Genomic DNA, 21,260 nt, shown 5'->3' on the forward strand with positions numbered 1-21,260 from the left:
TGAAAAGTTCTCAGAAAAATTTATTTCCATAAATTAAAAACACACACAAAAGAAACAGTAAAATTTTAGATTCACACAATATTGAACAGAAACAAAATGCCAAGAGCATGATGGAGGCTAATGGCACAAATGTACAAATTCTCATTGAGCTATTTGTTACCTTGATAGCATCATACAGACTTTTAATCCACAGTTACTATCCATAGTCTAGAAAAGCACCTGGAACATAATATACCAAAGGCCCACCTGAAATAAAATACAATGGATGAGAATTGCTTGCAGGAATCATATCCAGCAAGCACAGGAACTCAAATGTATGCAGACACAAGCCAGCCAGGCAAATGCTGTACATACATTAAGGAGCATTGACTGCCCCAGTCATAGCATGATGAAAACAATGAGTTTTTTCTTCCTTTTTTTTTTTTTTTTTTTGAAAGTGATCTTTCTATCTCTGACAATCAGCAAATTTAGCAAAGAGCTGCTTGGCTCTACTAAGAGACAGGACACGGCAAAAGCTTTGCAATCCTTCTCAAGCTGTTCTGGCCATCAGTTTGTGATGTACTTTCCATGGTGATACAAAAACATCCCCACTGGAGTGGGTCACCTTCATGAAAAGGCAAGTGTCCATATCCTACTGCTAGGGATGTCTGCATGACCCCAAAAGATGAATCCTCTACACTTTTTCTTTTAATTAGCTGTGACAGAAGCAGCTCAGAATGGAAATGCTCAGCTTTTGCCCAGTCATCACTCCCAGTGTACAAGCAGCAGCCACAAGGAACATGGCTGTTCCATGAGGGCTGTAAACAGAAACAGAGGTGGGAAAGGAAAAAACAAAAAAGTGCATGAGCAGGACTGACACCTGTATGCTGGGGAGGGGAAGAGATGCTTGGTCTCCACTAGCTTACATTGTCATACAAACACTAAACCAAAAGAGAATAATGCTGTGGGTTTGGGTTTCCACAAACTGAGGTCTGGGAGAAGCTAAACAACTGCAACATCATTTTGTAACTCCTCCAATTTCTGTAAACTGAAGAGTATTTGAGTGTTTTCTTTGCTCTCTCCACTGTAGCTTGTAGGAAAAAAGTTCATAAATCTTATTTCAATGCAATCAGAAACAAGAGAGAACAGGGAAGAAAGTAAAAAACCCCACCCTAAACAAAGCCCAACATAACCCAAAGGAAAAGACTCAACACATTCCATGTTTTGAAGCACATTAGAGATCTGAACTTCTCCTGGACCCGTCTCTTCCCCCCACCCCAATCTTTATTTCCTTGAAAGCCCCACTAAGGTTCCAGTTAATTGTGTCACTGGAAGCCTCCCATATTAATAGAAGGTGAATGAATGCTCTGTAACAATCCCATTCTATAGCATAAATCCATAAAAATATATCTCTGACTCTGGCTACCACTTCCAACTAGTCAATAATTGGGCTAATAAGCCAACATAGGGAAACTTTCAAACATTTTTAGGAGGCAGTTGATCTTTGTTTTTTAGGGATTTCTTTTTACAAAAATAAAGAGAATCAATTAGAATGTTCTACAACAGCCCAGTAAGTTAACCAGAAAAATACTATGTCAATATGTTCAAAGTTTGCCTTGTTATTTTACCCTCAAACTCCAAACACTACTACTCTAAGTGTGCACTCCTCTCTTTTCTTCAATCTTCCTGATTAAAGATAATTAGTCTTCAAAACAAGAATATAAACTTCTACAAATCCCAGCACATAAGCTGGGGGCAAAACAAACCCAGATTAGATTTCTTTCAAGTCTCAGGCACACACAGTGTAATAATTCTCTTCCATTTCTCTACTCTCAAAGCTCTGCAATTGAACAGATTGCTTGGTAACATTTAGTTTTCTGTTTGGTCAGTAACAGAAGTGGTAGAGCAACAGAAGATAATGATGGTATTTGCAGCCCTGCATTTATATTGGGACTTTATAAAAATACCCACCCACTAGATATTTGCTCCATTTGAAGGTAAATAGAAACTCTATTATATGGGTAGATAAATAAGAAAGTGCAAGTTCAAGTGACAAGTGAAAGAAAGAACAGATTAATTAAATTTGAGCATCCCAGCAACAACAGCTTTGCCTGAATAACTTCTCTAGGCACTAAGGGACAGAAATTACCTGAACAGCAGCTAGCATTGGAATTATGCTTCAAGTTCAGTTTAACAGAAGTTATGCCAGAAGGGAGCTCTCTTCCTCCCAAAGGTGGAGCTGAGAAATTGCCCAGTGCTGCATCAGATAATTCATATGGCCTTGCATAACAAAACAAGGTCACATTCTCAGAGGCTCTTTGTACAGCACTGGCTGTAATGGACAACAGTGCTGTACAGAGAATATCTAATTATGAGCTACAGGAATTGTAAATCTAAAATGGTAAAAAAAACTCCTTCTTGTTGACATTAAAATCAAGTTAGTATGAATGGAATTAAAATAACTTTAAAACAAGTATCCAAGATTTTGCTGGTCTTCCCTGCATGCAGCAGCTCAGCTCAATTAAATAAAAATCTCTGCCTGTGTATCCTGCAGCTTAACACCCTCATGGACCAATTACCTTTTCCTCTGGAGAAGAAGTTGGCATCAGCCAAGTAAGTAAAAAATCTTCTATTTGGGAAAAAATAGTACTGGGCACCATTTTTCCTTAAAACATTACCTTTTTTGAGTTGAATTGTGTTAAAAGAAGCATATACAAAGTGCAAGATATTTAATGTCTAATTATGTGGGGCTTTTGCTGCCTGGAGCCAGGAAGGGCAAAGATTCTTAGAAGGAACCTTCTAAGTTAACAGAAGGAAGAAACAATTGAATGATAACCTAGACAGCTACTTTTAATTATCAAAACGTTAGTGGTTTATCAAGAATGTGCTTGGTAGAATTTTTCTTTATCAAACACCATATCTCTTTTGTCAGCTTGTTAAAAATAGCCATTACAGTAACAATAGCAGACTCAAATGTGCAAATGATCTGGAGTACAGAGTTCTAGCATCACTGAAGGTGCACTACTTCCTCCCTGACACTCCTACTCTACCCCCAAAAGATACATAAACATAATTAATTAAATATAAGCAGTAATTTCCAGAGGTTGAGAAAGGAAGGGTAAATTTCACATGGCTGTATTACACTCAAACAGGGACTTAAAAAATCCCTCCAACAGCATTTAAAAAAAAAATAGCACCTTAAAGAGGGTCACAGCCAAGAACTGATTATCAGATGTTAGAGCAGTGGCAGAGTAAGGTATGAAGAAGTCAGTAATTTCTCCCAATTAAAAAACACTAGAGAAGCTGACTGGACCATTTCCAGCTAAGGGGCTCCCTCAGATGCTGGAGGCCTGCTCCTGCTCAACCTGCTCTGCAAAAAAGGCTTCAAGGTCCATTAGCTTCTGACTCAGAAGAACATCCAGCTCTGCACTCTGCAGTGCAGCCCTTTTAGCTCGGGTGAAGCTCCCCACTGCTTTGATTTTGCCTCGTGTCTTCCTTTTCCGGGGAAGAGTGAAGTCCTGAAACTCCAGGATCCGCTTTCTCTTTTGCTGGCTGACAGAGATCAAGTGTCCATTTTTCTCCTTGGGCTCCTCAAAGATTGTTTCCAAGCTCCTGGGAAAAAAAAAGAACAGAAATCATGAAAAGCTTAGCAGCAGCCACCTTACACTGACAGGGAGACTGGGGGATTTTATAACCCAGGTAAACAACTTCTAACTTTTAGATTTTTACAGCCCCTCCACACCTCTTGTAATGCTATCTGCACCTCCTACAATGCACATTACTGCCAGCTGAGTTGTTATTGATGCACAGACATTTGGGTAGAATCTCTTTGTATTTCAGTTCTAAAGCACAATTACAGAATCTTAATTTTACAGAATAAATAAGTTTGAACATTTGATAACAGGCCATGATTGTTAGTATTTTAAAGAACATGTAATTCCCTTTGAATTTTGGAAGTAAGTACTGCACTTTGATGGAGACTGGAACGAATGGATAGTGAAAAAATATATAAATCCATACTTAACCAGCTGCAAATTCTTAGTTCATATTCTATTTCACTTTTTCAAATCCAAACAGTAAAATACACTATTTTCAAATTAATTTTCTCTAGCAGTTTAAAGTAGACCAATTATAGGAATATATCTCCCTCTCAGCTTTCATACACCTTTTATCTCCCCCCCCACCAATTAATTTACATTTAGGAAGGAGAACCAACCTGGCAGGAGGAGGGGACTTATAGTTCTTGTTTGTGTAAATTTCTTCTAAACTAAATTCTTTCTTCTTAAGCCTGAAAAAGTAATGACAAATCAATCTAGAAAGAAGAATCCCAAAACAACCTCTCTTGACAGCAAGCAGATTTACAAGAAACAAGTACTGTTTGCATTCTGTGCCTAAATTAAATGCTAACTAATTATGCTTTAAGTAACTGGGGACCAGGAGGAATGAAAGATGAGCTCATTAAGTACATGAAGTCATACAGTGTTTCATAAGGGTGGTGTCAAGACTTGCCCTTTCTGCAGAGATCAATATTCCTTCCAGCATTCTGTGATGCTTTGAAATAATGATGCTCAAAAGGGGAAATCTCCTTCACCTTTTTGTGAAAGCTGAGAAGGAGTCTTACAGTTTAACAGATTAATGCTTCATCTCTTGAGACTGGTTTTAGTTACTGACAGTTTCCAAGCTGATCTCTGAAGAAATGCATTCCTTTGTCAAAGGTGGTGCCTGTGTTTAGGACAGAAGTCAAACCAGATGAAATATGACTAATCTGACCAGGATCACTGGCAGGCACACTGCATGATTGATTGGAAAACTTGATCAACATCTGGAACTGTGATTCCCCACTCTTTCACTGAGCTAATGCTTCCCTGAGATCATATCCCAAACAAAGAAACTGAAAAACTCCAGCACAATTTGCATCAACAGAACTTCCTAACAGATAATTGCATCTCACTGTGCACTGCAGGTTGACTGATTTTCACTTGATCAATAAAACTTCTTTCTTCTTTAGAAAAATTATTGCATTGCAGCTTGCTTTTTCACATTTTGCCTAAACTCCAGTCAGTAGTTTTGATCCAGAAGACAGAGCTGTGTCAATCATTTCTTGTAAAGGAAATCAACATCAGATGTCACTCAACAGGGGCTGTATAAAATAGTGTGGTAAGAGAAGCATTCATTGAAATGATTCCACTCAAATGCTTTGAGTCCATTTCAGAGGCCCTGCTCACCTTTTTGGTTTGGGTAGTCCCATTGGAGTAAGGTTGGGGTCTGGCTTAGGAACAGTTTTCCTGATTCGGATCTGTGAGACTTTCTTTGGCCTCTTCTCTGGCTCAGTCTTAAGAAAGAAAGATGGAAAAGTTAAAATCAAAGAAATTAAAACCATACTAGTCAACAGAATTCCCTTTTATTCTGAATATGCATAATCTATAGAATAAACATTCCTCTCTGGTTTGCCACCTTCTTTCTGCTTGAATCAAAGCAAGCAGCAGCACAGAGTAGGACCTGCACCCTGTTTTCTCTCCTCATCTTTAAACAGTTACTTGATAATATCCACCAGCAGCAGCTCCAGCTTCTGGAGAACCAAGAGTCTGAGAGATCTAAAATATAAAATGAACTCACTTTTTTCAGTTCTGTGTCATCTTGGGATCTCAGACAGGCTGGAACAGAAGCATCTGCTTCATCAAGGGCAGGGATGTGGAGCTCAGATGCTGAAAGCCTGGGGGGAGATGGCAATGGCTCTGGAAGTGTGTGAGGCTTTGGGAATGGAGGAGGGAATGAAGTTTCCAGACTGTAACAGAGAAAAAGGGAACATGTGTAGACTGATACCCAGCTGATAATGCAACACTATTCCATGCTCTCAGGAGATGTTCCTAAATTGCAATATGGGCACAAAAACCCAACACAATTCACAGAAATGGCCCAAGTAAGTGAACTCTGCTACACACATACAGCCAAACCTGCTGCACCCCACATTGATACTGAAACCAATAAACTGCCAGAGTATTTGAACATGTCCTTTAAAACCCACTCTTTTCTTTTTCATTCAGCTAAAGAGTATACAACTCTATATGAACTGACAGAAAGGGATCAATCCTCCTTTTCTGCCAGCAAATTTCCTTGACACAACTATTAATCACACTTTTTGTTTACAGATAAAATATAGCTGTGACACCTGCCATCCCTACACTTGGAAGGAATAGAAAGAAGTTTCAGCACCTAGCATCCAGTTGCTAAGGCAGAAAGGACTTCTATCCAAGTAAGGAGTCAAATTCCTATCCAAGTAAGGAGTCAAACTTCTATAGTCTCATATATTCATTTCATAAGAAGTGGCACAACATGGTTGAAAGTAACAGAACTGTTCTGTGCACTGTTCTATGTGGTGTTTGCATAACTGCCCCTGCACTCCTCCATTTCATCACCCAGTCAGCATTCCTCACCCACTTCCTAATCAGAAAGCTGAAAGCCAAAATGACATTACAATGGCTTTCTGAGGAAGGTTATGGTCCCACTACTCAGGATAAATACCAACACCCCAGATACTCACTGTGTCACATGGCCTGCAGTCTGCAGGGCTCCCATGCTCTGGACAGGTGAGTGTGGTAACATGGCACAGCTGGGTCAAAGAGGAATGAAAAAACAAAACAAGACAGACAGAAATTAGGGCTACACTATAAAAAGATGAGGGAAAAATTATTAGTATAAACTGGATTGTAAGACAAGATGCTCTTATCAGGAATGAGAATGAAAGACTAAAATGATACAAAAGAAAGCCACATCTGTTTAGATAACTAAATTTCATTGTTAGGGAAACTGTCCTGCTTTCCTTTAAAAATGGTATTAATGAGAAAAGGAAATAAAGGCACAGAAAGGGAGTGAGACAGTAATATTAAAAGTCATAATTATTTGAAATCTGAAAATTGTAATTCTTTCTATGAAAGTCTATTTTCCTTATTAAAAACCTCAAGTTTTTACAATTTAAGTAACCAAAAACCTTGAAGGACTTGGTTACTAAAGAAAATAGTGCATAATGGCAACAGTAACAGGTAAAAGGAAGTACTTCCATTACATTAATTCCCTGTTGTCTCTGACTCCCACAGCCTGCAATACCCTTAACTGGATTGGAATAACCAAAGGCCTTTCCATAAGGGCTGGTAATGACCAGAATTCTGTGGCATAAAAGTCAGCAAGGCAGCTCTAAGTCCTTTGATATTAAGCTTTATTTTTGTGCCCAAATTGTTAACAGCAGGAAATCACTCAGGACAGCTTTTTACTACATTCAACAGCAAATCTTGCATTTGCTGTTCTCTCTAACCAGCAGTGAAATGCACTTGACTGTTCTAAAGCAAAGAAGTTACAGCCAGACTGGAGTTCTACAAGGGAAATGAAAACCAGCCATGCTGGAGGCACAGGGAAGTCTGACTACACATAAAGAGGTCAGAGAGACCCAGTTATTGTGTTTATCACTTATGGCAGAACTGTAACATTTTGTTTCAACATTCCACTCATTATTCCAGTTACTGCAACCTGTATCCATAGTGCAGCAGAGCTCTCTCTGTTAGAGACAGAGCTTATTGCTTTATGCAATAATAATACAAAATTACAAGGACAGAAGGAAATCACTTTAGAAATTTTTAATTCAAATAAGCATTAATTAGAAAAAAACTTCACTGAAAGAATGCTTTTATTATTGACAGTGGAAGGAACAGTGGAAGTTAGGTAGGGCAACTACTTTAGTTCCTTGTTCTCCTGGTTATCAAGAACACGAATTGTGAGTGAAATATTTTAAAGAGGACAAATCTTTTCCAGATTAAAATGGCCCGCAGGGAACTTTGTGATTTTTCTGATTTTTAATTATCTTAAAACAGGCAAGAATTTCTGTCATAGTGGGAGCTGAAAAGGCTTTTATACTGCACCAAACATACCTCTAATATTTATGTACCAAACATCTGAGTGGGACAGATTTATGTCTGCCTCATACACATTGCTGTAAGGCATTTTGGAGGAAAAAAAACAAATTGAGTTTTAGGGTATTTAACTCTGGATTGTTTTTCACTTGAAGATGTTTGATTTGAATACTCTCTCTTTGGGAAGAAGATCACCACTCATAGCAAAGCACTTTTCCAATGACTCCTTACATGGGGAATGAAATCCTCTTACACATGAGCTGACTGGATGTGCTGTCCTGAGCTGCTGAGGAGCCTGCACACTTAGGGATGTGGGAAAACCCCAAGTTCTGATCTCCCAGTGCAAGGAGAGCATGCTTCAGCAACACAAAACAATTAATTCACCTTATACACACAAATACATTTTAAAAAGATGGTTTTTTTTGTTTTTAACAATGTGTTCTTTTTAAGTTTAGTGCTCAAACTGTACTTAAGTGGTATGATCACTTTCAGAGTATGGAATGAAAATGGAAGTAAGTCCCATAGAATGTGCTGCAAAAATTGTCTCTATGCCATTATTCAACTTAATTCTTTTAGTGCAGACAGCTCCAGAATGGAGCAGTGCTTTCACAAGCTCACTCACACTTTTGGCAGACATTAGAATTTATACTAAAAAGTGATAAATTTTTAGGTATGTTACCCACTGATACAAAGCAAAGTGCAGCATTTGTTATCTGGCAAGATTTTTGGTTACACCTGTGTTAATCTGTGACACAGGCTAAATTCAACAGCTCTCCACAGACTGCCACACTAATCAAACCAATTAATTAAATAGACTTTGGTAGAGTGCTCATGAAGCTCTCTGCCCAGGAATTGCAAGGTGACAAAATCAGGGACTGAACTGTCCTATGTTACTGAGGGATAAAGGGCAAAATCTTTGCTCAAGGGCATGCAAAAATCCTGGAACAGATCTAGGAACTTCTTTCATTCTTTTTATAAGCAAAATGATCTTAAATGCTCATAGCAAAGTAAAATTAAATTTGCAAGGTCGATTTCAGTCCTCTTCCCACTTGTAACAAGATTGACACACAGAGAAAAATTCATTACCAATATTAACTGGAGCTGCATTTGCTTGTGCCAACATCACGTATGAAAAGCCATAGCATGCACAAAGAGGTTTCAATTAACATAGAATGGTCATGGAATACAATTAAAAATGTTACTGAATGACACCCCCCGCCCTTTACAATTCTTCCTGACCTGATATTGAGCATTTTACAGTGGTTCCAAGGGGTATTTGTGGCTCAGACCTCTGAAAAAAACTTTCCTACCTCAGAAATCCAGTTCCTCTGCAGTCACTCTGAATAGACCTAATGAAGTAGCTCACCTTTTGCATTATATACTCTGATGCATGGTGTGTATATTTTGCAAGGGAGAAGAAAATAGAGTTAGCCATTCTGCCAAAACAGGATAGTATTAAAGAAGCGAAGGCAAATATATTTAAATTCAGCTAAAAGACTGTTCTGTAAGAAAGGATCTTCCACGTTGAGCCATTCCTGGAGCAGAATGTGTAGATCTGGAAGAGGAGAAATTGACCCTCCAGTGCAAGCTGCCATCACCCTCTCCCTCCCAAAAAGGAGCAAGAATACACCCTGCACACATTTAATCTCAGAAATAAGGTGATGGGTTTTACCTGTTCTCGATGGCCACACTTGGCTGCCACTTGCAGTGATTGGAAAGGAGAGGAGTGATTTCGGAAGGACAGACAGCGGGACCGTGCTGACTCCATATGGACAACACCCTGCCCAGGGAGTACGGCAGGGAGGACACCAGGCCATCGGACACACACCTTGGCAGCCTGGCCCCTTTCAAACCCTGGGCCAGCTGGGATATAAACAGTCTCTGGATGGTAGGAATATGGCTGGTTAAGTTTCTTCTTCTGGTCCAAATCCTGTAACATCCAGGGGAAGAAAGTGCTAACACTGTGTGAAGGCCGAGCGTGGAACAACCTCCTCTTCTTCCAGCTACAGTGTTTCTTCCAGGGTCAGGATGAACAGCAACAGTCCTGGGGTTTGTTGTGGAGTGAGAGGAATGGAGATCATTATTTACACAGGAATCTTCCTGGAAAGCTGTTGTATCTGAACAGCTCTGAGAAAGGAGAAAAGACAAAGTCCACTTTGAAGCTGGTGCTGGCGTTTCTCTGAAAACTGGGCTGTGATGTACAGAGTGCTGGGATGTAATCCCTCTGAGGTCTGTCACAGGACTGGAGTCCAATTTGATGTGAAAAGAAACTGGGAAAACTGAGGTGTCCAAGAAAGAGGCTGGAGGCTCGTGGCTTAAGTCTGAAGAAAGTATTTTGGTAGTTTCTACAGGATAAAGTGCCAAAGGCTGAAAGCTGAACATCTTGGTGCACCAGCTGTCAGCCCAGCGTGAGTGTACGTTCCTGTTAATGCAAGAAAAGGCTTCCAAGAGATTTTTAGATCTACATTGGCTGTACCTGTCACCCACTGGAAGAATTTCAGAAGAATATGGCAGGGGTTCTAAATTACGGCTGCTTTTGGCAGGGGCCAGGAGCTTGCTGGCCATTGCAGACAACTTGCTCAACAATGCTGGTTCTTTGGTACATTTTCTAAATTTCAAGCTGTTCAACAAACTGCATCTCTTGGCCCTCTGCCTTGGCATATGCACAAATCTCATGGCTGTTTCCTTTTCCACTGTCGGTGGTTTACATGGAAAGTACAAAGATTCCAGAAGCGGGTTTTCCTGTTTAGGGAATATTTCCAGGGGAATCTCAGAGACAGGGGAACTTTTCATTGTTTTCATTTTTCTTACGGATTTTAGCTGATAGAAATTGGGAACTTTTTTGCATGTCCTTCCAGGTTGTATTTTTAATGGAAGAGGTCCTCTTAGTTTATTTGTAGTTCCTCTTCGTTTATTTGTAGTTCCAAAGGCACCAGGGATCCCATCATATCCTAAATTAAGGTTCAGGTTTTCCATTTCTGAATCCTGAGTCTTCAAAAACTGTGAACTAATAAAATCTGTGGTAATCTTTGGCCTTTTAACTTCTTGTAAAGTGCTACATAGTTTACTTTCACTGCCTCTTACAGCAACAATCCCCTCTGAAGCACCTCCAAACCTGGTACTTCTAGATGTCATCAACTCAGCTGAAGAGCTGCATAAGAGTTCAGAACTGTGCAACATACTTGGTTGCAGTATGATTTTTGCTTTCTCCTGATGTTCTAACTTCTGTTCTTGTTGTGCCTTGCCCAACTGATGTGCTTCCATCTTTCCATACTTCTTCTGTATAAATACTTGACGTTCCTCTATTTGATCAAGTCTCTCTGAACATAAAGCCCCATTTTCCTTGCAAACTGCACCGGCTGGTATTTTTTCCTGGCTTTCTGTTACTTCCTTTACATTATCTTTGCTCTGTGCATTTAATTTGTAAGGCACACACACTTCACTGCAAACCACACAGTTTGGGGATGGTTCTTTGCAACTCTCTGATAGTGTGCTCAGAGGTGGAGAAAATGTGGGCGTTGCATCATCCTGCACTTCTGGGGCAGCCTCTGTGGCAGATACAGCTCCAGCCTCACAGTCACGCACAGTTTCTGGAAGTACACCAGTACCTGCTGAGTTTGGGAGCTTTGGATCATTTTGTCTTTCTTTTGAAAGATTATTTAGTTTGGATCTTGGGATTTCTTCCAAAACCTTTCCATAATTCTCAGTCCTGAGGGGGACTATTTTGCTACCAGAATCTTTAGAATCTTCCAACAAGGCCCATGAACAATCTTTGGGCAACCTTCCTCTAGGGGCTACCTCTGTTACTGTCATCTCCTGTACACAGGTATTCTTAAATTTCTCTTGACCAGGAGGACTTTCTGGTGAGCTCATGTCCATGTCTTTCACAGTTGTGGTGCAAAGCCCCTCACCTTTCAGACTTTCTTTGCTGTGGGCACAAACTCTTGAGCTTTTGGCACCATTCAGAGAGCCTGCTGCTGATTCATTCCCTGAAGATGGAGCCTCAATATTGCTGGATTTTTTCTTAACAGAAATTTTTACAGAAAGAATTTTTGTCATTGAAGTATCTTTGTTAATTTTTTTGTCTGCAGATGAAATATCTCTTTGTGTATTCTCAGGTGACATACACAGCTTTTCTTGCTCAGGCAGAGAGATGTGGGAGTTCAGAGCTGACACAGATTCTGAATCCACCCAAGTCTTAGTAGTTTTCTGGAGGTCAAACTTTTCAGAATGGGATGCACAAATACCCCTTTGATCATCAGTTTCTTTACCAGGCTCAAAAGTTAACTGGGGGCAAGAGTTATTTAAGATAGGAGTTACACTCAGACTTTCTCTGTTTTCTGTATCTGACAGCACATTTATATTTTCTGGCTTATCTGTATTCTTAAACTTCTCTTGACCAGGAGGACTTTCTGGTGAGCTCATGTCCATGTCTTTCCCAGCTGGCATGCAAAGCCCCTCACCTTTCAGACTTGCTTTGCTGTGGGCACAAACTCTTGAGCTTTTGGCACCATTCAGAGAGCCAGCTGCTGATTCATTCCCTGAAGATGGAGCCTCAATATTGCTGGATTTTTTCTTAACAGAAATTGTTACAGAAAGGATTTTTGTCATTGAAGTATCTTTGCTAAAAACTTCAGCAGAAGATGAATCACAATTATCTCTTTGTGTACTCATGAGTGACATACACAGCTTTTCTTTCTCAGGCAGAGAGATGTGGGAGTTCAGGGCTGACACAGTTTCTGAATCTCTCTGAGTCTCAACACAAGATTCTTGGATGTCAAACTTTCCAAAATGAGATGGACCAACGCCCCTTTGAGCATCAGTTTCTTTACCAGGCTCAATAGTAAACTGTGGGTGAGAGTTATTTAAGATCGGATTTATACTCAGACTTTCTCTGTTTTCTGTATCTGAAAGCAGATTCCTATTTTCTGGCTTGTGTGAAAGACTCCCATGAATTGATGAAATGGGCAGAAATGGAGCACTAATTGTATTTTCCTGGTTCTCCACCAACCACTTTATCTTTGGCAAAGATTGCTGCATTTTGTTTCCTGCAAACACCAGCTCTGCTTTCTCTTTTGCACATTGGATAAAACGAGCCTGCTGTGAGCACTGTGCTTTGTCATCAGAAAAGTTTTCTTCAAGTGCTCCTTTATTGTTTCTTTCACATCTGTTCTCATGTTCTTGTAGTCTGATTGTCTCCTCTTCAATTAGATCACTGATGGAGTCCATGGATCCTGAAGAATCTTCATTTTTCACACCAATTAAAGAGTCCAATCCCATGACATTCTCTTGTACAGCTCCTTTAAACCTGGCTTCTCTTGCACGTTTATGGTCCAACAGAGGCAGGTCAGCAGCTGTTTTTAGCAGAACCTCTTCCCTGTGATTAGGGTCAGTTTTGTCTCTTTCCACAGAACCGGTTATGCTTTGTGAGCCAGTGCTGGGTTGGGTGGTTAAACTTTCTAAATGTTGCTCACTGCCCAGCACTGGGACATCAGACTCAGTGTGACAGGGATGACACTGATTTCCCAAGGGACAAAGGGTCTCCTGTGTTTGGCCAGCATGTTGTGTTGGAACATTCACATTGTCCAGTGCTGGCTGTGGAGCACAGGTTGAAGGGCTACACTCAGAGGGATCAGCTGTGAGCAGTGGCATTTCTTCCTGCTCATGTTCTCTCTTCCATGGGCCTAGCAGAGAGTTGTAAAATCCAAAATTATGAGCACGGGTGTTTTTGTTCAAATATCTGACCAACAGCTGTTCATTAGTCCTATTTCTCTGATTGCCTTCAGGAGCATTTGGGGAATCCACAGCTCTTGTTTTATCAAACTCATCTGTCTGGGAAGCACACATGCCAATGTGTTCTTTTGCCTCATCTCTGTCACAAACAATTTCACTGCCCATTGCTTTGTAAAGATCAAATTGTTCCACAACTTCCATATTCTTATTTGAAACCTCATCTCTTGCCAAGGTAGCAGCAGACTTCTCTGCAGTATATGCTGAGCAAAACATGGTTTTTCCTGTGGGAATATAATTTGTCCCATGCAGAGCTCTACCTCTGTTGCCCCAGTCATGTTCACAAAGAAGAGATCCACGTGCCAAAGGGGTGTGTGCTTTTGGAAAGATCATTGCCTCCTTACTGTTATACCCTGATGAAGACACTCCTTCCAAATTATCCTTTTCTTCAGTCTTATCAACTTCAACACCAAAAGACTGACTCTTCAGGAAAACTTCATCCACACATGTACTCCCTGATAAAATACAGGAAGTGCTGGCAGCTGTACACTGGTTTTTTATACTCTTGTTATTACAAAGCCATGTGTGACAATGTTCATTTTTTAAACCAGTGATCACTCTCTCTGTATTTCCTGCAGAAGATTTTATATTCATTTGGGATACTCTGCTTGCTGTATTAGGGTTATCAAAAGTCATGGAATTTACAGAAGACTTGAATTTGTCTTTATGAAGCAAAACTTCAGCAACTTGTTCTGCTGGTGTTCCAGAAGCACCAATTAATTCTTTTCTAGACCAATTATCCCAAGCCTTGTCCCTGCATGAAACTTCATTATTAGTACAAGGAAGACACTCATTACAATGAGGTTCTCTTGATTTTTGTAAAACAGGAGGTAGAGTTACATTTAGTGTATAAAACAAATTTGTTTTCTTCCCAGTGGATAAGCAGTCATTACTATCAGCTTTTGCAGCTCCAGCTAAACCACCAGCCAACTCTTCTGATGTTTTATTGCTCTCAGATTCCTTTTCAAGCAGTTGTGCCTTGGGTGAGTCTTTTTCTAGCTTGGTACCAAGATGAAGACAGCTGTGGTTACTGAGAGGAGGGATTTTATTGGCAGTACTATAAAAGCCTATGTCTCTCTGCCCGGTTTCATGGGAAGCAACGTTACTTGTTTCCACCCACAAACTATTTTCTTTTGTATCATTCTTGCATGGGTCACTGACAGAGAATTGCCACTGGTCCTTTTTCAACTTATCACTTTCTGACAGGAATATTTTAAATTTTTCTTTTGAGAACTCCTCAGGAGATGAAGCAACAGAACTAAAAACTGGAGAATGACACTGCTCAGAATTAGCAGCCTTTTGAGCTTCAGGCCAGCGACAAATTTCAACATTATCTCCCACAGCAATTTTTCTCCAGACTTCAGCTGCTTCTTCAGATTCAGAGCTGTAGGATTTTCCTATAGCAGCACTTAATTCCCTACGATCAGTTTTTGCACTAGATAATCCTTTTTTCCTTACCACTGAGATCTGCTCCAGTGGTACAGATGTGGAGGTTTGGCTTGTTAAAAACCCAGTTCCATGATCATAAAGAGTGTGGTGTTTGATGTTTTGGGGAAGGTACTTCTGGGGGGTTTCACTGATAATTCTGTGAACTGCAGAACTGCCTTCTGGTGGCATATTTCCAAAGTCCAGATTGCAGACGCTTTTCAGAACTGGACATAAAACGTCAGACCTTGGTGTGGAGAGTGTTCTACAGCTTTCTGCTGAGAACAACTCGTGAGGTTCATTTTGTTCAGGTACAGGACCCTTAAAGAAGTCATAAGCATCATTTTCTTCATCCTGCTGACAAGTCTGGCAATTAGCAAATGATGTACTGAATTCATTAAGAGGATTTTGTCTGGGTAACTTTTCTTCTCTAACCTCCAAAACAGATACACCATTCCCCCCTGTTCTCAATGGCATGGCAGCACGGGCTTCTGACCCACTATAGTCACTTGTTTTTTGTGGATGATCTGCAGCTGCTCCAATGTCCATGACTTTTAAAGGCTCTAAAAAACCTAAGATGCTGGTTTCTGAAACCCCAGCTCTGGCCATGACTGTGGCTATGTCTGGGCATTGACTGCCCTCAGGTGGAAGACCTGTACTCACTCTGTCATTGCTGTATCCTGCTTTACTAAATATCCTAGTCCCATCAGCCTTCATACCTTGTACTTCTTCAGTGAGCTTTGGCAGAGTTTCAGCTGTCACCTGAACATTTGCTTGGTTTTCTTCTGCATAAGAAAAAAAAAAGAAAGCACTCAGAACCATAAGCTAAATTTAGAAGGCATTCAGCTCATTAAGTACCTTTTGTTGTTGTACACAACACTCCGTGCAGTGTTGGTTACCAAATGTTCTTACAAGTGAGAATTGATGCTATCAATTTTAGTACAAGTCTTTAGAGGAAACAGCAAACAATTCCACCACAAAGCTAAGGTAACAAAATCAATCCTTTTCAATACAGACATTTCCATGAGCAGCAAGCATTCCAAGTCCTGCACGTTTCAGATTCCTCTAATATCAAGCTAGGTGAATGCAGATCCTGTAACTTAACACACAGGAAGCCATGGCCAACATTAAAATAATGCTTATTTGTAACATCAAAATTCAACATAGGCTGGGACTTGATCTGCTCCAGCCTAGAAATAGGCTGGAATTGTGTGGCCTTTTCCATTTTTTCTTCCTAGGAAACATGTCTGTCAGTAACTCATCCACAGGAAAACAAGACATATCTCATCTGCCCAAGCAACTTGGATTATCCATAAAGTTTCTTCTGTAAAAGAAACTTCACAAAGAAGGTGCTAATTGACACTTCACAAAGAAGGTGCTAATTAAAAAAATTACAGTTACTGTAGAATATCTTCATACTCAAAACTTTACAGGGAACATATTTACTCAGACTTCTGCAGATCTTTTCCCTGTTTCCTAGCAAGCAACAAGACTAGATGGCATTCATCAGCTAAATACAAATTTAGGTAAAGACAGCAGGGGGGGAAAAAGAAAATAAGTACTAGATTCAGGCAAAGTGACCAAAGAGCTAGAAAATTATGGAGGAATTATAATGAAATTAATAATTACTTTAGCTATCCTCTTTCTTTGGATTCTACACTTTTAATTGTATTTTTTAGAACACTCAAAAATGAATGAGTAATACTTTGTATATATATATGTTATTACTGCTCTCATACCTCCATCTTTGAAACAAAAGGAAATGCAAAAATCTGCTATTAACAATCTCTTCTCCTTTGGAAACAAATAACTAAAACACATCTTCTACAGAAAAGGTCTTGAGGCAAGTACATACCCTGCCAGGAGAAAGTAAAGCATTAGGTTTTGATAGTGTTATAATTACACAGGGTGATACTTTCTAAATGAGCCATCCCACAATCACTCATCTGTTTTAAATCAGCAATAACTGGGAGAGAAGCAGGGGCTGGATGGAGATGTACAGCTAAAATGTACCTGTGCTCCTCAGAGATCCTGCAATTTCAGTGCAATAGGTTCTCAAAGACTTTGCCTCTTGCTCATTTACGTGAGGGTCCTCCTGAAACAGGACAGAAATATGGTCAGACATGGTTATTTATGGTTAGATAGAAAAATGGTTCGATTTTCTGAGGTGTGTCATGTCTCAGGGACTGCATCTGCTCAGCTGGGTTAGTTCAGAACAAGAAATTCACTAAGGAACCTCCAGACACATCAGCCTTGGCCAGAGGCAGCCTTGCCTTGCAAGGGCTTCACACAAGCACTAAGGATGTCTCCCCAAAACATTGCTGTATTTAGCAGCAATGACATCTTGTGATGTGGCAGCTAAAATGTAAGTACAGGGCTTAAAATGCAAATTGTTGAAAATTGGAATGAGAAGAGTAATCCAGTGTCCAAGTCTAGTTCACACTGCCACTAGACTCCTGGGAAGATGTGTGTCTCTATTGGAACTTGGCTTCTACTATTCCTTGGGCACAAACCCAGGAACAGGTGACCTAGATCTGCCAGCAAAACCACCAAACCAGATCCCACAACCAAACTACCTGCAGTTAGAAATATAGGAAAATTCATCTTGAAAACTGAATGACTAAAAAGAATTTAATAATTTTAATTTCACAGAAGAGATAAATCCATTTTTTAAGAAGTCAAATACATCAAACAGATATCAAAATCTGGAATTAAACACACAAAATTATGCAACACCCAATAATTAAGGTAAAACACTCAGCTGTGCACCTTTTTCTGTTACATATCTGCCTTACACCATTCCAGCAGTATTTAAGCAAGTGAAAACACTGGTATTTTAAAATACTGCTGGTCTACTGAATTATTGTCTAATTTTTCACCCACAACAATCCAGGTACTGACACACACACACCCCCCTGGATGTGCCCAAGGCCGGGCTGGAGGGGGCTCTGAGCAACCTGGTCTAGTGGAAGGTGTCCCTGCCCATGGCAGGGGGCTGGAACAAGGTGACCTTCCAGGTCCTCTTCCCACCCAAACCATTTTATGATTCTATATTGGAGGACACAAAAAAAGAACGAGGAAACCCATTGCTAAACCCACTGCCTAGTGACTCTAACCATAAATTCAAATTATCACACAGGGATTCATTTCTGCATTCACTTACTTGTTCTGACCAGCTTTCCCCCAGAGTTAAAGGACAACATTCAGCATGATGGTCCTCAGCACCTTGTGCCTCTTCATCTTCTTTCTGGTACCCATCACCAGAACAGTCTACTTTCCTAAAGCGTCTTTTTCTGCTTTTTTCATCCTCTGCAATGTCTCCAGCCTGTCGTAATTCTTCAGGAAAGGGTTCTGCTGGCCCATGGGAAATCACCTGGAGCACATCACCCAGATCCTGTGTCTTGTGGCAGAAGTTTCCTATGGCAGAAGCCCACGGCCCATCCCTGTGTGCCAGCACAGGCACTGGCCCATCAGACTGTGCATCCAGGCCCAGGCTGGGCCCCGGCCCTGCCATGAGGTGCCTGGAGATGCTCTCTGGCAGCCCAGTGTACAACTCCTCTATTACAGCAGACACAGAAGAATCAAGGAGAGACTCCACCCCAGATGAGAGCATCAGGGCTGTTGAAGATCAGTTGCCCTGAGCTTTTCAGTTTATCCTAAAAATAAAAGCAACGTTAAATCAATGTACATTGGATTAACCACAGAAAACCCTGAGCTGGAAGGGACCCTCAAGGATCACTGAAATCCAGCTTCTGGACTAGGTTAAAATGAAAAGCTTAATTCCTCAAGATTCAAGTATATGTGTTTAAGAAAGATACTTCCAAATATGTCTTTAAGAAAGGAGCTGAGGAAGATTTGAGTATCTAAGGAAATGCTTCATGAACAAATAAAGAGAGTAAAGCCAAATAGATAGTCCCAAGCCTCATTTCCACATTCACACATCTCCCTGCAGATTTAACCACATCTTCTGAATAACCTGAGAAGAGGGGTTTGTATCCGACATCCTCCTCCTTCACTAGAACCAAAGCATTGTTGGATTTCCTGGGACTTTCATGAGTTTCTAGTCTTTGGAAAAAAGCTCCAAGTTTTCTTCACATTCTGTACCACAAACGAACACTGCCTAAGCCATCAACCACCAGCCTGTGCCTGTCATTTTGTGCTGTCCCACAGCGCAGAGGTGCCTTGTGCCCGGACACAGCCCCGCTCCGGATCCGCTTCGGCCCGGAACCGAACACGGGCAGCGGCTTTGTGAGCACGGGACAGGAGCTCCGGCTGAGCTGCACCGCTGCTATCGGCACCGGGACAACCCCGCCGTGCAAACGCCGCCGTCAATCGCTCCCGGAGGCTCACGGACAGGAGCGGGCTAAGCCAGGCCTTTCGAGGAGCCCCAGTGACTCAGTTTAACAAAACTCGGGCTTATCACCGAGCGCTGGTCTGTGCTTCTCTAGCAGCCGGTACAGACACCGGGGAAACTCGCACCAGCCTCCCGGGAACACGGGAGGCCACTGGTCCCGGGAGAGCATCACCGTCCCGGCGGTGCCGCCCGAGCCCAGCCGCGCCGGAACCGGGGGCAACCCTTTGTTCCGAGCGCCGCCGCAGCGCCGACAGAGCCGCCCCCGAGCCCCGCTCCTTCTCCGCGGCAGCAGCCCCGGCCAGAGCCGAGGGTCCGCAGCTGCGGCGGCGCACCGGAGATCGCCGCTCTCGGTAATTACACAACCGCCGGTGTCTCCCCCGCGCCCGGGCTGAGCAGGGCCCGCGCCGCCCACTCGGGCCCGCTCCAACTCCCGGCGGGCGGCGGCGCGCGCAGGAGGCGGGGCCCGCCCGGCGCACCCCGCGCCCCGCCCGCTGCCGTTACCTGAGCGGCGGCGGCCGCCGGCCCCGCTGAGCGCGCCCGCCGCGCCGCGCCCCGCCCCGCGCGCATCACTTCCGCATCCGGGGCGGGCCCGCGCACGGAACCGGCAGCCGCGGCTGTGGCCCCGCCTCCGGCAGCGCCCGCCCCGCCCCTCACCGGGCCGGGTCCGTCCCGCCCCCGCGGTGGGCGTGTCCCCCGCTCCTTCCCACGATGGCGGCGCGGGTGTCACGTGGCGCGCGGCCCCGGACGCGGAAGTGCCGCGCGGTACCCGCGGGACGGCACCGGCAGGGCAGGGCCGGGCCCCGCGTTGGGCACTCCGCGAGCAGGGCCGGGACTGCGCCGCGCTCTGCTCTGCTGTGGCACTGCCGCGGCACTGCCGCGCTGCCCCGGGCTGTGAGCGGCACGGAGCGTTGAGGTGTCCGGGCTTCCTTCGCGCCCTGACTGCGCCGTTCTCCCCGGTGTCCTTCCCCCGGGGCTCTGCCGGAGCCGCCGCGCTGCTCGCTCTGCGCTACTGCCTCCCGTGCGGGTAAGGACCCTGGCGGGCCCCTGTGCCCAACCGGCCCTTGCCGCTGCTCCGGGCAGGTGCTCGGGTGTCTCGATGCGCTTCTCCTTCCCTGTAAGCGAGCGGCCGAATGGACGCACGGTTCCATGGCTGTTTCCTCACTGTAGGCACGGCAGCGGACTGGAACCGCTTGGCTTTGTTTGCTCTCCCCTCCGGCCCTGCTCTTTGAGGCGCCCTCGGTGCGGATCTGCCGCCTCGCAGCACCAAGCGGCGCTGCTTTCCAGACCCGCACCACTTCCAAGTTACAGACTTTATTTTAACAAATTTTAGTTATACCGGGCTTTTTCCCCCACCATGACTCTCTAGCTCGGTAATTGACTTTCTGTAAAGCACTTCTGCAAGCTCAACCCTTTAATCTATTATAAAAGCACGCTTTTAGTCCCTCTCTCCTTGTGCCTGTACCTGTAGCTGCTCCGCACTCTCCTGTGCTGGGCGCAGCTCTGCCGCGCTGCGGTGAAATCGGCCGGGACAACGCGCTGTGTTCACGTGCAGAACGTAAACAATGGTTCTGCATTGACAAGAGATCTGTGTTTGCTTTCCTTTCTATGTTAGATATGCAAGATGCCTTTAACCGTCTTGGCTCGAAGCGTCTGAGAGGAACTGGAGCTCAAGATGAGAACCAACAAGGTGTACAAGCTCGTCATCCATAAGAAGGGGTTTGGAGGCAGTGGTCAGTATCTCCTTGCTCATAACAGTGAGACCAATACTCAATTGAAAGCAATTGTTTTATTGTAAAATTGCAATTGTAAAA

At 42.9% G+C, this 21,260-nt stretch overlaps 2 protein-coding genes across 12 annotated transcripts in view; one reads left to right on the plus strand and one right to left on the minus strand.

Annotated features, from left to right (window-relative positions):
• Positions 1-2: 2 nt before the first annotated feature.
• On the minus strand, positions 3-20,076 carry PRR14L (proline rich 14 like). 4 transcript variants are annotated; one of them, XM_071445584.1, is made up of 9 exons: positions 19,951-20,076; positions 18,259-18,751; positions 17,109-17,190; positions 9,553-15,880; positions 6,521-6,589; positions 5,596-5,764; positions 5,205-5,311; positions 4,196-4,267; positions 3-3,591 (listed from the first exon to the last, which is right to left on the minus strand). In XM_071445584.1, exons 2-9 carry the CDS (start codon positions 18,706-18,708, stop codon positions 3,315-3,317), a joined length of 7,554 nt encoding a protein of 2,517 aa, XP_071301685.1. In that variant the 5' UTR covers positions 18,709-18,751; positions 19,951-20,076; the 3' UTR covers positions 3-3,314. The 4 variants fall into 4 exon arrangements, with proteins under 4 accessions (XP_071301685.1, XP_071301687.1, XP_071301686.1 ...); XM_071445586.1 differs by lacking the exons at positions 9,553-15,880; positions 17,109-17,190; positions 18,259-18,751; positions 19,951-20,076 and adding an exon at positions 9,247-9,542; XM_071445585.1 differs by lacking the exons at positions 9,553-15,880; positions 17,109-17,190; positions 18,259-18,751; positions 19,951-20,076 and adding an exon at positions 7,740-9,240 and having other exon boundaries at positions 6,521-7,701.
• Positions 20,077-20,158: 82 nt separating this feature from the next.
• DEPDC5 (DEP domain containing 5, GATOR1 subcomplex subunit) overlaps positions 20,159-21,260 on the plus strand; it is a 42,852-nt gene continuing 41,750 nt past the window's right edge. For 4 of the 8 annotated variants that reach the window (XM_071445590.1, XM_071445591.1, XM_071445589.1 and 1 more), the window contains exons 1-2: positions 20,166-20,473; positions 21,062-21,179. In XM_071445590.1, coding sequence (XP_071301691.1) covers positions 21,122-21,179 — 58 coding nt within the window. In that variant the 5' untranslated portion in view covers positions 20,166-20,473; positions 21,062-21,121. Of the gene's footprint in view, positions 20,474-21,061; positions 21,180-21,260 lie in introns of all 8 variants that reach the window. The other 4 variants (XM_071445594.1, XM_071445593.1, XR_011682007.1 and 1 more) reach the window with 4 other exon arrangements.

Source organism: Agelaius tricolor, unplaced genomic scaffold (genome assembly GCF_023055355.1).
Source record: "Agelaius tricolor isolate 1412-34295 unplaced genomic scaffold, bAgeTri1.0.p SCAF_20, whole genome shotgun sequence".
NCBI classification, from domain to species: Eukaryota; Metazoa; Chordata; class Aves; order Passeriformes; family Icteridae; genus Agelaius; species Agelaius tricolor.